Raw genomic sequence first — 12,583 nt, 5'->3', positions numbered from 1 at the left:
TAAGGCTTGCTTTTTCAATCTTCCCCCCCTCCCCGTGAAAGAACATTTCTTTCATTTTCTTGCAATTGACCAACAAGCACCTTTGCGAATCGTTTTGTTCCTCCACCCTTCCAGTGAGAACATCATACAGAAGACCCCAGACCTGCACATTTTAACCCAAGAGCCAGTATTCTTTTGTAAAGGTATGAAAAGATCACATATGCTTTCTATTTTACATTTTTACATGACAGTTACCCATAATGTAGCTTTACCTCTCTCCAGATTGTAGCTTTAACCTCTCTCCATTCTTTTGACACCTGAAGGCTTTTATGAAGTGCTATTATGCATTACTTCTCTTGCATTTATTCTCATATACTGGACACTTACAAAGCTGGTTCCCAAACCATGCAAAGCTCTGTCAATCTTGTTTGAATTTGAAGATGACTTCTGGTTTTTATGACTTGAATTTTACTTGATATTTGGTATTCCCAAGAAATTCTTTCATCTCAGAGCTTTACTTTCCTTTCATTAATTTTACTCTAGCCTAGATAACTTCCATTAATCGGGAACTTTTAGAATGTTTTATGAAGCGTTCATATGGGCTCTTCCAAAAGATTTTGTGCACTATTTTCTTTAAAACATAATCACTGATTCCCACCTGACCAGGGCACAATCTCCCAGAACTGAAAAATCATCTTTTCAGTCCTAAAGACATCACCAGCTCTCCTATGTTTAACCTCGCTCCTTCATCCTTGTATTTAAAATGAATCTTGCACACATTTTATCTTTAAGTGCAGCATTCTTCATAGTTCTATCCTACACCTTCTGAGGGCTTGAATTACCAAAAAATTATTAAACCCACAAACGCTTCAGAATGAGCTACATCCAAAAATAAAAATACAAAAATACTTCCAATGGCTCCCCATTCTTTTCCAACTACTGTTTGCAGGCTCAAGGGAGGAGATATTTGAAGTTTTCCTTTGTAAGATAAGAGGTTTCAGTTGCAAGGAAATTTTCAGCAGCTTAACACTTTTTACTTAGGAAAACAAATTTATTCTCTTTCCTTGATTTCCGTAAGTCATATTTGGTTTGTACGGACTGAGCAGAAAGTCTTTTTATTCCATTTACAGTTTTACCTGGATGTGCAAAACCACAGCTGGAACTGCGCAACAATGCACCCTGCAGAAGGTCAATCCTGTAGAACACTGCCCCCCTTCTCAGCCATACCTGGATCTACTTACTGTCTTCAAAATAATAACACAAAGTTTGGCCTTGATTTTAACATATTCTTAGCTGGGAAGGGCATCAGTGGACAGAAATTATACACGCACCGCCACACTTCCTCCCCGAACGTTTACAGCAGGTTCTACCTACCTACTTACCCTAAGTCTCACAAGGGGACATCTTCTACTTAACCAATAAATTGCTCCTTGAGGAAAGGGCTTGGAACAGCCTTGACCTTATCCCCGTTTCCTCCCTGAGCTGCTTAGATAGCTGACATGTTTACAACCTTTTAAAGTCCTGGAGCTGTCTTTCTATAATAACTACAGAAGGAAATGCTCTGTGTAAAAGACAATGCTGCTATTATTGCACATATTTCTGAATTTTAGTAGTACTTCGAAGTCACTTACAGTTACAATGGTAGCTAAATACACGTTGGTTACAAAATAAATCTAGGAGCAAAATACCCTGTAAAGAAACAAAAGGCCTACAAGCACTTCTACCAAACAGGTATTTTTTTTTCCCTAACATAGAAGAGAATTTTAAAATAAAATTTCTGTCTAGCAGAAGAAAATGTTTATTCAAAATTAATTACATACTTACCTTTGACTCTATCTCCTTTGTGCAGATGAATTTCCCCTTCTCCTTGAGGTTGATATGGCTTTACAACGATAAAAAGTCTTCCAGGTACAGCACTGTAAAGCTTGCGTTTTGGACCCTGATAATCCAAGGCAGACAGAGTATCCTTGTTGGCACTAGGACTGTAAACGGCACTGGAAATTGAAATTGGAAAATATTAACTGGTTATTTAAAATAGGTAAAGTTAATCATTTACCATCACATTAGCAGGATTAAACTAATCAGGGAATAACAATTTCTTCCAGTAAGACATCTATCCCTGCAGAAAAAATACATGTTTCTCTTCCTAAACACATGTTTTTAATGGTTGAAATCTTTCACTATGAAATATGATCAACATTCATCTGACCATGATGGCCTAGAAAAGAAAACACATATAGTAAAGTTTTTAGTTTTTCTGCAAACTAAACTTGCACACGCACAGACCCTGATGAATCTTAAAATTTAAATGCAAATCATACATTACAAGCATCACAACTTATCAGAAAGACTTTAAAACAGTATTTACAATGATCGTTGGGAATGGATATCTGTGTAATATTGTAACGTTAACTGAACAATCAAGACAATTGAATTAACTGAATGGACTGAATAATTCAGTTACTTTGCCACTCCAAGGCCTGGAGCTAAATTTCAGATCTGCACAAAGCATTGCTCTCATGGCTAACGTTTCGGCTGCAGAAGATCATTTCTTATTGATGGCAATCAGTAGCTCTCCCAATGGCTTCAGAGCTGTATGACCAGGTAAGCCACAGGTCATCAAACAATGCACAACCTACTTATGGTGTATAAAGAAGAAGTTATTAAAAGCCAGTGAATGATGCGTAAGCTCATTATTCAATCTCCAGAAAAATGATGCGAGGAGAGAGGCAAATATTAAAGAGGGTATGAAACCTACAGGAGATACGATAATAAATTTGCAAGACAGTACTATTCAACTTTTTTTAAAAAAAATAAAATAAAAATAAAAACACAACATAAAAACTTGGTCTTACTCAGAAAGTCTAGAAACAGAAAATATTCATGAGAAAGAATATTCATAAAGATTTATAGGAAAGAGGTAGGGTACCACAGGAAGAAAAATTATTTAATGGTGATCCAGCATTGTAACACTCTGCTTACTTTCTTGTAAGAAGAAAGGAAAGACCTCAAACCACTATAAGCAAAATGAAATACGAGGGCTGGAGTTTACTGTTTCTGTACCCTTTTTTTTTTTTTTTTAACCAATTTCCTACCAAAATAGGAGTCAATAAGGCTCTCAATACTGGTAAAGAAGAAGTTGTCTGGTAAAAAAACCAAACATAGTGGATCTTCCATATAGGGAACACTTCAATTTTCCTGCAGTAATTTCTTTACTGTTTGGAATAGCATCCCCCTTCCACCTCGTTGTTCTGTTCTTCCATTTCTGTGAACAGGTGCCAACAAAGATAAGCCACACTTAAGAGTTTAAAAGTGAGCTCTGGTTGCACGTCTGCGATGGAGTTTGCATCCGAAACCTCAGCCAACTCTCACAGCCTTTTAAAGGAAGACAGGAAAAGATGACGTTCGGGTTTCAGCTCTTTTGCTCCATTCTTTTTTCCTTATAAGTGAAGAAACTGTCATCACCAGAAAAAAAATCCAGATCTATAAACTTGCTACACATCCGATTTCCACTTTTATCGAGCTGAATTTTCTGCCTAGTCTGGTAGCAGCTATTCACAATGTTATGTCCCAGCATCTTCCTTAACTCCTATCACAGAACATACATTCATTTCTGCTCTTACCGAAAGACGAGGGGGAAATGGCACATTTAACCTTCGCACTGAATGCGTCATTTCTCATGAGACAGGCTCACTAAGGGAAACCAGGGCTGCAACATGGGATACATGACTTCTTAAAAAATTTAAAAAAAAAAAAAAAAAAATCTTTCCTCTACCCCCTCGTCCCCAGCTTGGGCTCCCGGCCCAGCAAGCCCCATGCCATGAAGGAGCAGGAGGAGGATGCGGAGATTTCGGAAGACATGTGGACATGTTGCCCTCTCACCCAGAAGAAGGTGGCCATCCTTGGTGGCTCAGCCCTGAGACTGTGCTGGCACCTCCTTTCGTGACTCACCGTGGGCAAATTTCACAGGAAGGCTGCCAGTTCCCCTGCCTCCCCCAGGACCAACAAAACCAGTCTGGGATGAAAAGCAGCAGCCTCGAAAGAAGATAAACACCTGAGCCACACAGGCTGTAAAGATCATGTGAACCCCTTCCAGCATCGCTCTTCAGCCCCTTTCCACAACGCAAACACTACACACCTCATTAACTCTTTGTCATACTCTAACCTTCTCCACTCACCTACCCCTCTGGCTGCTTCTGCTCCGGAACCCCATCTACTGCTATGTCAAAAAGGGCTTTTTCATCTAAGGGGAGCAACAGCTTCATGGTGAATGTATTATTTGCAAATAATAAGTAGCGACACCGACAATTCCCACATTCAGCTGACAGTAAGTAGGTGGTCATACAGTTAAACAAAATCTGTGAGGAAAGTGTCATGTAAGGTGCCACTCATGACTGCACAACAGGCCTGTGGCATGAAAAGGCATTGCTTCCAGGAAAAATTATATATAAAATCCTTTTAGTTGTCTTTAGAGAGCCTCCAGCTCTCTGCTCAGCACTTGCACGTACTCTGGACATCTCTGAATGATGGTACATACGAAACTCTGCAGCTAAGTAGCAGTTAAGTAGCTGTGATATTGATGCACTAAGACGAAAATTTCATTTCCACAAAATTTCAGGCATTATATCGGTTTCCACTATCATTTGTGCTGGTTTTCAGAATCACATGCTTTCAGAAAGGGAAGAGGAAAGTGGCTGAATAAAGTCAAAGCAAATAAATGTTTGCTTATTGAAAATTTTTTTTAATTATTCCCCCCACCTCAAAGGACTGTTTATACTTCAAGAAATAGGAAGTTCGTTATCCCAGTAATACTGTTGAAAATGCACTTTTTATCCCTTCCAGCTACAATAATCATCGACTCTAAAGCAAAAACCTACCACTCTGGAGGCATAAGCAGTATCAACTGGAATACGAGGGCACTCTCTCTGAAAAGCCCCTCGTGGCCACCTCGTCACCTAAGCGAAGCCTCATCACAGACAAGCTGGTTTTACGCTGACACGAGTGTCTATGAGGCAGTGACACCCAAATTACAGCCACAGGAGTTTTTGCCCTTATCGTAACACACAACAAGGTGAGATGAGTTTGCTCTACTGCATGAACGCACTAGCATAAGAAATTTGCATCCTGTTCCTTCCAGTGATTCTTACATCTCAGGCAAATTTTATTTTATTTTTTTTTTCAGTGCACCATATTTCCACTCTCCAGCAGTATTGTTACAGTCACAAATAGTGCTTGTCAGTTTGGGTGCCTACAGCCAAGGAGAGAACAACGTGCAAGGTAGCAGGTGACAGCTTCAACTACATGACGTTGACTTGAAAACTCAAGTAAAGATCCATTACACCTCCAAATACAAAAAGAAACCAACAGTTTCATTTCTTAACAATGCTCATGTCCTTTTCTACTCTGAAGAGTGGGTATTGTTTGGTATTTTGATATTAGGAAATAGGACAGACCAATTAAATTAACTAAATGTGTTTTTAAACTCTAATTCTCTCCATCAGTACTCACCTCTGCCTCCCTTCATTTTGGCAGCCCTGCGCTCTAACCCCTCGTCCTGGTGCAGCTCCATCGCTTGCACACTTGACAGATACAGTTCCTGAGTCCTCCTCAAACTGAAGCGGTAATTGCCTATTCACAGGGCAATGCCTCACAAAGCTGAAGCCCCTTTTTGTGATCAAAACTTAAAATACAACGCTCCGTTTTATTATATTACTTACAATACCTACATTGCTCTAATTAGTCAGGATTTACTCTCCAGTGGAGCTGCAGGATATTTGCAGAGGGTACCTCCTAAATCACGTTGGTAATTCAAGACGAAAGAAAGAGCAGCAAAGTCATAGGGAATGCAAAAGTCTGCAGAAAGGATAATCATGAATCTATCACCACCAGCTCAAGACAACCCCTTTGCTCTCGGCCAGCCTCCTACACACCTCCACTTATTCCCCCCAGTTATTCTCCCTATTTTTCTCTTTGATTCAGCACACATCTACAGAAGAGAGGACTTAAACAGTGTCTGCTTCATCACCTGTGAGCAGCTCCAACAAAGGTTTCAGGCATGACCAACAGTTTCACGAAGGGACCAAGTATCTCAGAAACATTTTACTTTGCTGTTAAACACAATCATTATTTCAACCATTAAAAGATCTTGAGAACTAGCACCTTGAGTTGGAGGGGCAAACTCAGTGATAAGTCGCTGCTGAGCTTTGCTGAACTTTAAAGTCTGCCTGGCTGCTGGAGCTCTGTGAGGAAACAGCTGGCTTTGACAGGAGCTCCTGACTAAAATAGCCATACTTGGACATGTTCCACTGTGCTAAGATTTTATTACCTATATATTACGTAGAGTGCAAAACGAGCATATAGCTAACATAAAAGAACATGGCAGTCCAGCATGATGATGTTGGGGATATCTCATGCTGTGCAAATAGTCAGAAAGTCACCTGATGTGCCTGTGCTGCTGCCGTTTGGCATCCTCTCCCAGCCTGTTGAGGGATGGCGACCGGCTCCGGGAGGACGGAGTGTAACTCCCCACAGTTTTTACAGTTCCATTAGGATTATTCTGCATCTGTTGAAGTAGATGAGGCGAAAGGCTGCGGTGTGAAGAAGCAGAGGAGGAGGCCGACCACTCAGGGAGGTTGTTGATGTTCAGATTGTTGTCGCTGTTGGAACGAAGCAAGATTCGAGGTGCTGCTAAGGTGCTTGGAGGTCTCCGCCTTCTGTTTGAATAGGTGGGAGCCTCTCTAAAGGGCACTGTGTAAAGAAAGACATCCAGGGTAACCTCAGATGATTTCACCATTCACATGTGTTTACCACCCCACAAAAAGATTTAGCAACATATGGCATTGTTTCTTCTGCAGAGACAGAAACTCTACCTTGCCTGCCTAGCTAATCAAATTCATTATCTTTAAACCATCACTAAAACCAGAAACAACTGGGCAATGTTAACCCGTTTACTGGCTCTAATAAATAGTTAGGCAACACCAGCAGCACGAGTCTGATGAACGGTCTGAACTATGGTCTAGGAAACCCCTCGTTATTGCCAAGTTTGAGTCCCAAAGTTGTATAAGCGTGCTACGCCGTCATATTGAACCAGAAAGCCACAGAACAGGGCTGACTGGCAGAATTTTTGATGTGGGATCTTCTAACTTCCTTCTCCCACTGGCACCCAAACTGGCAGAATTTTGTTCCATCGCCAGCTCAGGCCTAACCTGAAGCCTGTAGCGTTAACAGTCACCTTATCCCCATCTTCCAGGTTAAAAATTGAGGACATAGATTTTTCTCCTAGCAGAACTCTATTACATTGCTATAATCCCCAGGCGTTCCTCTCTTTCTAATCTAGGCGTTTCTACCGCATCTATTACTATTGTATATAGAACATATTACCCGAGGGTAATACACCACTTCGTCACGTGCCGTGTCCCAAAGAGAACAGGACCGTATCCAAAGGCTGCAATATACTACTTAATGAAATAGTCGTAACAGAAAACAAAAGCAAGGGCAATAAAAATCTAATAGAAACCAGAGGGCCCATCCTTTCATCAGTGTTACTGGTACAGTGCTGCAGTCAAACGAGAATTTGTACAAGCAGGCACTACCTTTTCCAGATCTCCTTTTCTCACTGTAGTGGGGTCAGTTAGTTCCAAGTGCAACTTAAAAGGCAAATTTCTTAATAAAATCCAGCTATCGCTAAATGCGACGGGATTTCCTACCCATATTAGACAGTAATAAAGGATCTGACCCCAAAAACTCACACTTGCCTCAGTCCCCGTTCATGCAACTATTCTCATTCATTTCAGTGGAACTCACAGGGTCACAGGATTTGATCCAAAGTGCGCATATTTACATCTGAAAAGTCGCAGTAGTATAACTACCAAAAGGCAGCCAGGCATTATTCTGAGGACTTTATTGAGCTGCTGTAATTTTCAAAAAATCGTATTTCAATTGGGAAAGAAGCCCCACAAAATACCATCCTACGTGTCTAAAGTGCCAGTAAGTGCCATTTATAAAGTGCCAGAAATGTCTGTGCATTCAATACCCTTCAAAAATGCACAAAAAAGCAGAACAAGAATGTCTGTCATTGTGCAAGTAAATAAATTCACATAAACATGAATATACATAGGAATCAATCTGTCTTGCCTCGAAATACAGCTTTTAATTGAGAGAACACAGCAAAATCTAAGGTTTCAGAGCAAAACAGAAAGCATATTTATAACATAAAACCAAGATGGAACTGCAAATAAAAGAATGGTTTACATAATTTTCACTAGAATCAGTTTACGATTAGCTGTGATTCTGAATATTTTAAAATAACACCCTTTGTAATTCGAATGAGCTAAAACTTTCTCTGGTGACTAGTTCAACACCACCAGAACAATCACACCAGAGAACAGGGTGCACAGAGAAAAAGGGCGTTAAATTCATTTCCATATTTCATTTGAAACAAGGCTGAAACAAGGGAAGTATTCTTTAAGTGCTGTTAAAGGGGATAAAGCATAGAAGTCCAATATTTATGCTAGAAACTGGCAGAAACTCTGTCTAATTTTCAGAATATTCCACGTTTTTCATATTACTTTCTTCTTTTTTAAGGTTTTAAAGCAGCAGAGTATGTCACTGAAAGCACCTTGGTGCTTCAAATGTCACGGTGAAAGCCCTGGTTAGTACTTAAAGAAAACCCACAGCAATTATTTCCAAAATTGACATATCCAGATCCTCCAGATTGATGTATATGACACAGATGCCCCATTTGTGCATTCCCATTTTTTTTAACATTCATAATATGGCTTGAGAAGTTAATTCATTGAAGACAGGGATCTTGCCCAGGTACAATAAAGCAGAATAGCTGCTGTAATAATTTCAGTACGGGAGAAAGCACACAAAGCTGAATAGAGGGCATGTTTTGCACGTACAGGTTTGCTATCTGAAGGTCTAATGCTGTTGCTTTAGGGTCACCAAAGTTCATCTCGGACTTCAGTAAAAATTGGATCTGACCCTTAGATTTGAATTTTTCATGAACTTAAACATGTAACATGCCAAGCAGACTGCAGAGTCTTCCAGCCACAGCCTGATAAAACTAAATATTCCAACATTTTGGGAACGTTTACTGTAACTTTTGAGAGGCTGGTGGAATATCTTCTGGCAGGAGTGGGAGGGAGCACAAGGGGCAAGCGACAGGAGGGACAGAGAACTGCTGAGCACGTTTATACCGACAGATTTTAGACAACACAAAACTGTCACATTCATCCCTACTGAAAAACAGGGTATGTTCTGTACGTTTGCACACTCTCCAGGTACCAGATTAAATGAATTCTTTTTCCCTTACACACCCTAGAAAGATTGTACATGACCGTTTAGGAGTTAGCTTCTGCTTTGCTATTAACATTCTATTCTTAAGGAGAGAACTACAAGCAAAATTAGCCTTTACTACAGAAAACAAATAGGAAAGGGGACAACTAATTACACCAATTGACGTGTGTCTAACACAAATCTTTTATAGAAAGAGTTAAAAATAAGCATTTCCGTGCCTAAAGTGATTAATATTCCACCCAACTGTTTCTTTTCCCCAGCAATCTGCAAACTGTAAGTGGGTGGATATTTTTTTAGCTGCTTCTTACAGGCATTATTTATATTATTTTCACAATAAAAAAATAACTACCACACAAAATGATGAAATGCAAATGTCCACACTTTAACCCCTGTTGGACACTGTTTTTCCCTAACATTTCACCATGTTCAGAACTGCAAGTATAACTGTTGCAAAACTTGTTTGGGAAAAAACCTTGATATAAAATGACGTGAAAATACCTGAACTAATTTCATGCCCCTAAAGTTTAAATTTATCATCCCTGGAAGCATACCTGAAAGTACCATTCAATCCTTCCTCCAGCTCTCAGAATTCTATTCCTGGCATTTCAGACATCTGAAGGGGCAATTCAGCACCATTCACTGACAAAATCCACCTAGGAAATTCCTTACGTGTCTTCAAACGCATTTCTTAGGGAACAAAACATTTTTATCACTACTTGACTCTTCAGAGAAAAACCTAAAATGAATAAAGTCACATCCAGCCTCAATAATCAGTTGCCTAAATGGACTGTCTAACACAAAATAATTTTGAAAAAGAAATCGCAGGAATTGGTTAATAGAGTCACTAAGCCGATCATATTAAATGTACACAAGAAAACACCGGTCTGAAACATCAAAGTGTTCTGCTTTCATTGCTTACCTTCTTTCTTTGTGAAGGCATTTAACAAAGACTTCATTTTCCCTTTTTACTTTAGCAGCAATCCCCTCATTATATAACCTTTGCTGGGAAGAAAGAGGTAAAGAAAAATAAAAAATAATAAAAAAATAAAATAAAATAAAGCTACCCAATTTCTATGTGTTCAGGCTGCCTGCACCCTGACATAAGCAGCAGGTTTCTGGGCACTGTGTAATTGCGAGCATAGCTGGGCATGCAGTACCCAGCGTTCTGGTGACAAAGCCCACCCCACATTCTGTCTGTCAGCTGGGAGCCAACTGTGCATAGACTGGAGCTGCTCAAAAAAAAAAAAAAAAAAAAAAAAAAAAAAAAATCTTGCTATCTTTCACAGCATTAGTCATGTGAACGCACCGCCACAGCCTCGCAGACGATACTCTCGCTTCCGCCAGCGCTGCCTTTGGGCAGGAGCGAACGCCGGGCTGAGGGAGGTGCAGGCGGCCGGAGCTCCGAGGGGGTCAAAAAATTCCGACTGGCAAAGGGCAGGGGGGAGCGAGGCACGAAAAGGTGCTTCGCAGCAGCGGCTGCAGCTGGGGAGAGGAAAATCTTGACAGAGATGAGCTGCTGTAGAAGTGCATTTCGCTTTTAAACTTGCACAGCTGACGCAGTGTGCAGAGGCTTTTTTGCTATTTATTTGCCCGTTTTTGCTATTTATTTGCCCATTTTTGCTACTTATTTGCCCATTTTTGCTACTTATTTGCCTGCTTACTGCACTGATCCAAAGAGCCAATTTGAGAAAAACTACAAACCACACCAATCTTCACACAATGACTACGTTAAAAACAGAGACAAAACTGCCACTAAACAGAGTATCTTAATGTGGCCTATATTCCAGTCTGAAACAGATGAGATGGGAGCACAATTATTTTCCACCGCCCTTCCACCGCACTGAAATAAAACAGAATTTTTTTGCACGAGGTAAAAAGGCAAAAATTTGACCAAGCCGTTTTGCTAAATTCAGTGCAGATGCCAGAAAATAAATGATGTAGCCACTGCAGTTTTTCAAAGTACTAATTGTGAAAAAAAAAAAAAAAAAAATCCTATAGCTAAGCTATGCCAGCCAGCGCAAACATGTTCCCACAGGAAGAGCAAATAACTGAAATAGGCATATAGGAAGCAGGGGGAGGTGCTAAGAATCACTTAAGTTTTAGGCATAACTAGTTAAATGTAAGACAAGACTCCAAAGAATAGGAAATTCACTGTTTAAACAAAGAAGTAACCTACCTAAAAAATTGCCTTCAAACACTATAAACTACGTAAGAGTTAATAAATATTTGTTCTATTTCAGACATCTCTGCTGATCACCAGTGCATCTATTTTGAAAATTAGGGGGGTTTTCTTACTGAGAAAACTGCTTCAACAAATTACTTAAATGGGTTTAACCTCTCTATGCACAATGATCTCATATTTAATGTAACACTGAAAAGAATTAGTAGCCATAAATAAATTTAATATTGTAAACCTAATCTAACATTCCAGTGTTTACATAGTTATTAATTTATAACAAATGGAATATTTCTCTAAATTAATATAATTTTATGGTTTGGCTCAATTTATTTTTAAAAGCTACTGTTCTTAGCAGGTGGAAATCTAACCGGAGGAAGTGTCGGACAGAATATATGTACGTCATTAAACGTCTGTATTTGACAGGAAGAATTTTCTTCTCGACTTTGAAAAGATGCAAAGCTCTCTAAAGAACAACTTTGAACTGTTATTCACTAGCTTATAAATATGTGCATTAATTAGCTCCCCAAAAGAATCAATATCATTTCCAGAACAAGAACTGCTACACCAGAACAACTGTGCCACTAATTTGAATTATAAGCTTCTGTGCATTATTTTTTCTAATATCTTCATTCACTCACCCTGGTTATATTTGGGGCTATAAATGACAAAATAACTATCATTACGAATACTATTTTACATTTCCACAGTGCTTTCTAACTAAACTTAGCCAACAGTATGCGAGGGCTCATGAATTCTGCATGAAACGCTCAGTATCTGGTAGCACTCCTGCTGCAACAGCCAAATGGAGACCAACAGAAGCGAGCTTTATGGTGGTAGCTCCTGAAACGCTCAGGAAAGAGACTGAAATCTTAATTTTTGCTTACTGATAGGCTGAGAGAGTCCTTTGCAAAAGTCAGGCAACTGCTTGCTGGCGATCCTCACGTTGAGCAACCTCATGGTAACACCAGGGCCAAGCCTCTGCCCAGTGTGTCCTTAGCTGCAGGCACTGCCGTAATGCCCGTGGGCACAGGCTTCCTAGGGAACGCATCTTGATTTTACACAGCATTGGGCAATACACTTTATTGACAATACAGAGCACAGATCGATCCCCACCCACTTCAAGAG

General features: G+C 39.8%; 1 protein-coding gene across 9 annotated transcripts in view; it reads right to left on the bottom strand.

The window, feature by feature from the left end:
* SHANK2 (SH3 and multiple ankyrin repeat domains 2) overlaps positions 1–12,583 on the bottom strand; it is a 310,473-nt gene that overhangs the window by 217,909 nt on the left and 79,981 nt on the right. For 6 of the 9 annotated variants that reach the window (XM_086472429.1, XM_086472430.1, XM_086472431.1 and 3 more), the window contains 2 exons: positions 6,417–6,726; positions 1,804–1,973 (listed from right to left, as the gene is read on the bottom strand). In XM_086472429.1, coding sequence (XP_086328555.1) covers positions 1,804–1,973; positions 6,417–6,726 — 480 coding nt within the window. Of the gene's footprint in view, positions 1–1,803; positions 1,974–6,416; positions 6,727–10,198; positions 10,236–12,583 lie in introns of those variants that run through there. The other 3 variants (XM_086472435.1, XM_086472436.1, XM_086472437.1) reach the window with 1 other exon arrangement.

This window comes from Leptosomus discolor, chromosome 12 (genome assembly GCF_034619465.1).
Source record: "Leptosomus discolor isolate bLepDis1 chromosome 12, bLepDis1.hap2, whole genome shotgun sequence".
NCBI classification, from domain to species: Eukaryota; Metazoa; Chordata; class Aves; order Leptosomiformes; family Leptosomidae; genus Leptosomus; species Leptosomus discolor.
The sequence above is the reverse complement of the archived record's forward strand: the minus strand, read 5'-3'. Positions and strand labels throughout refer to the sequence as shown.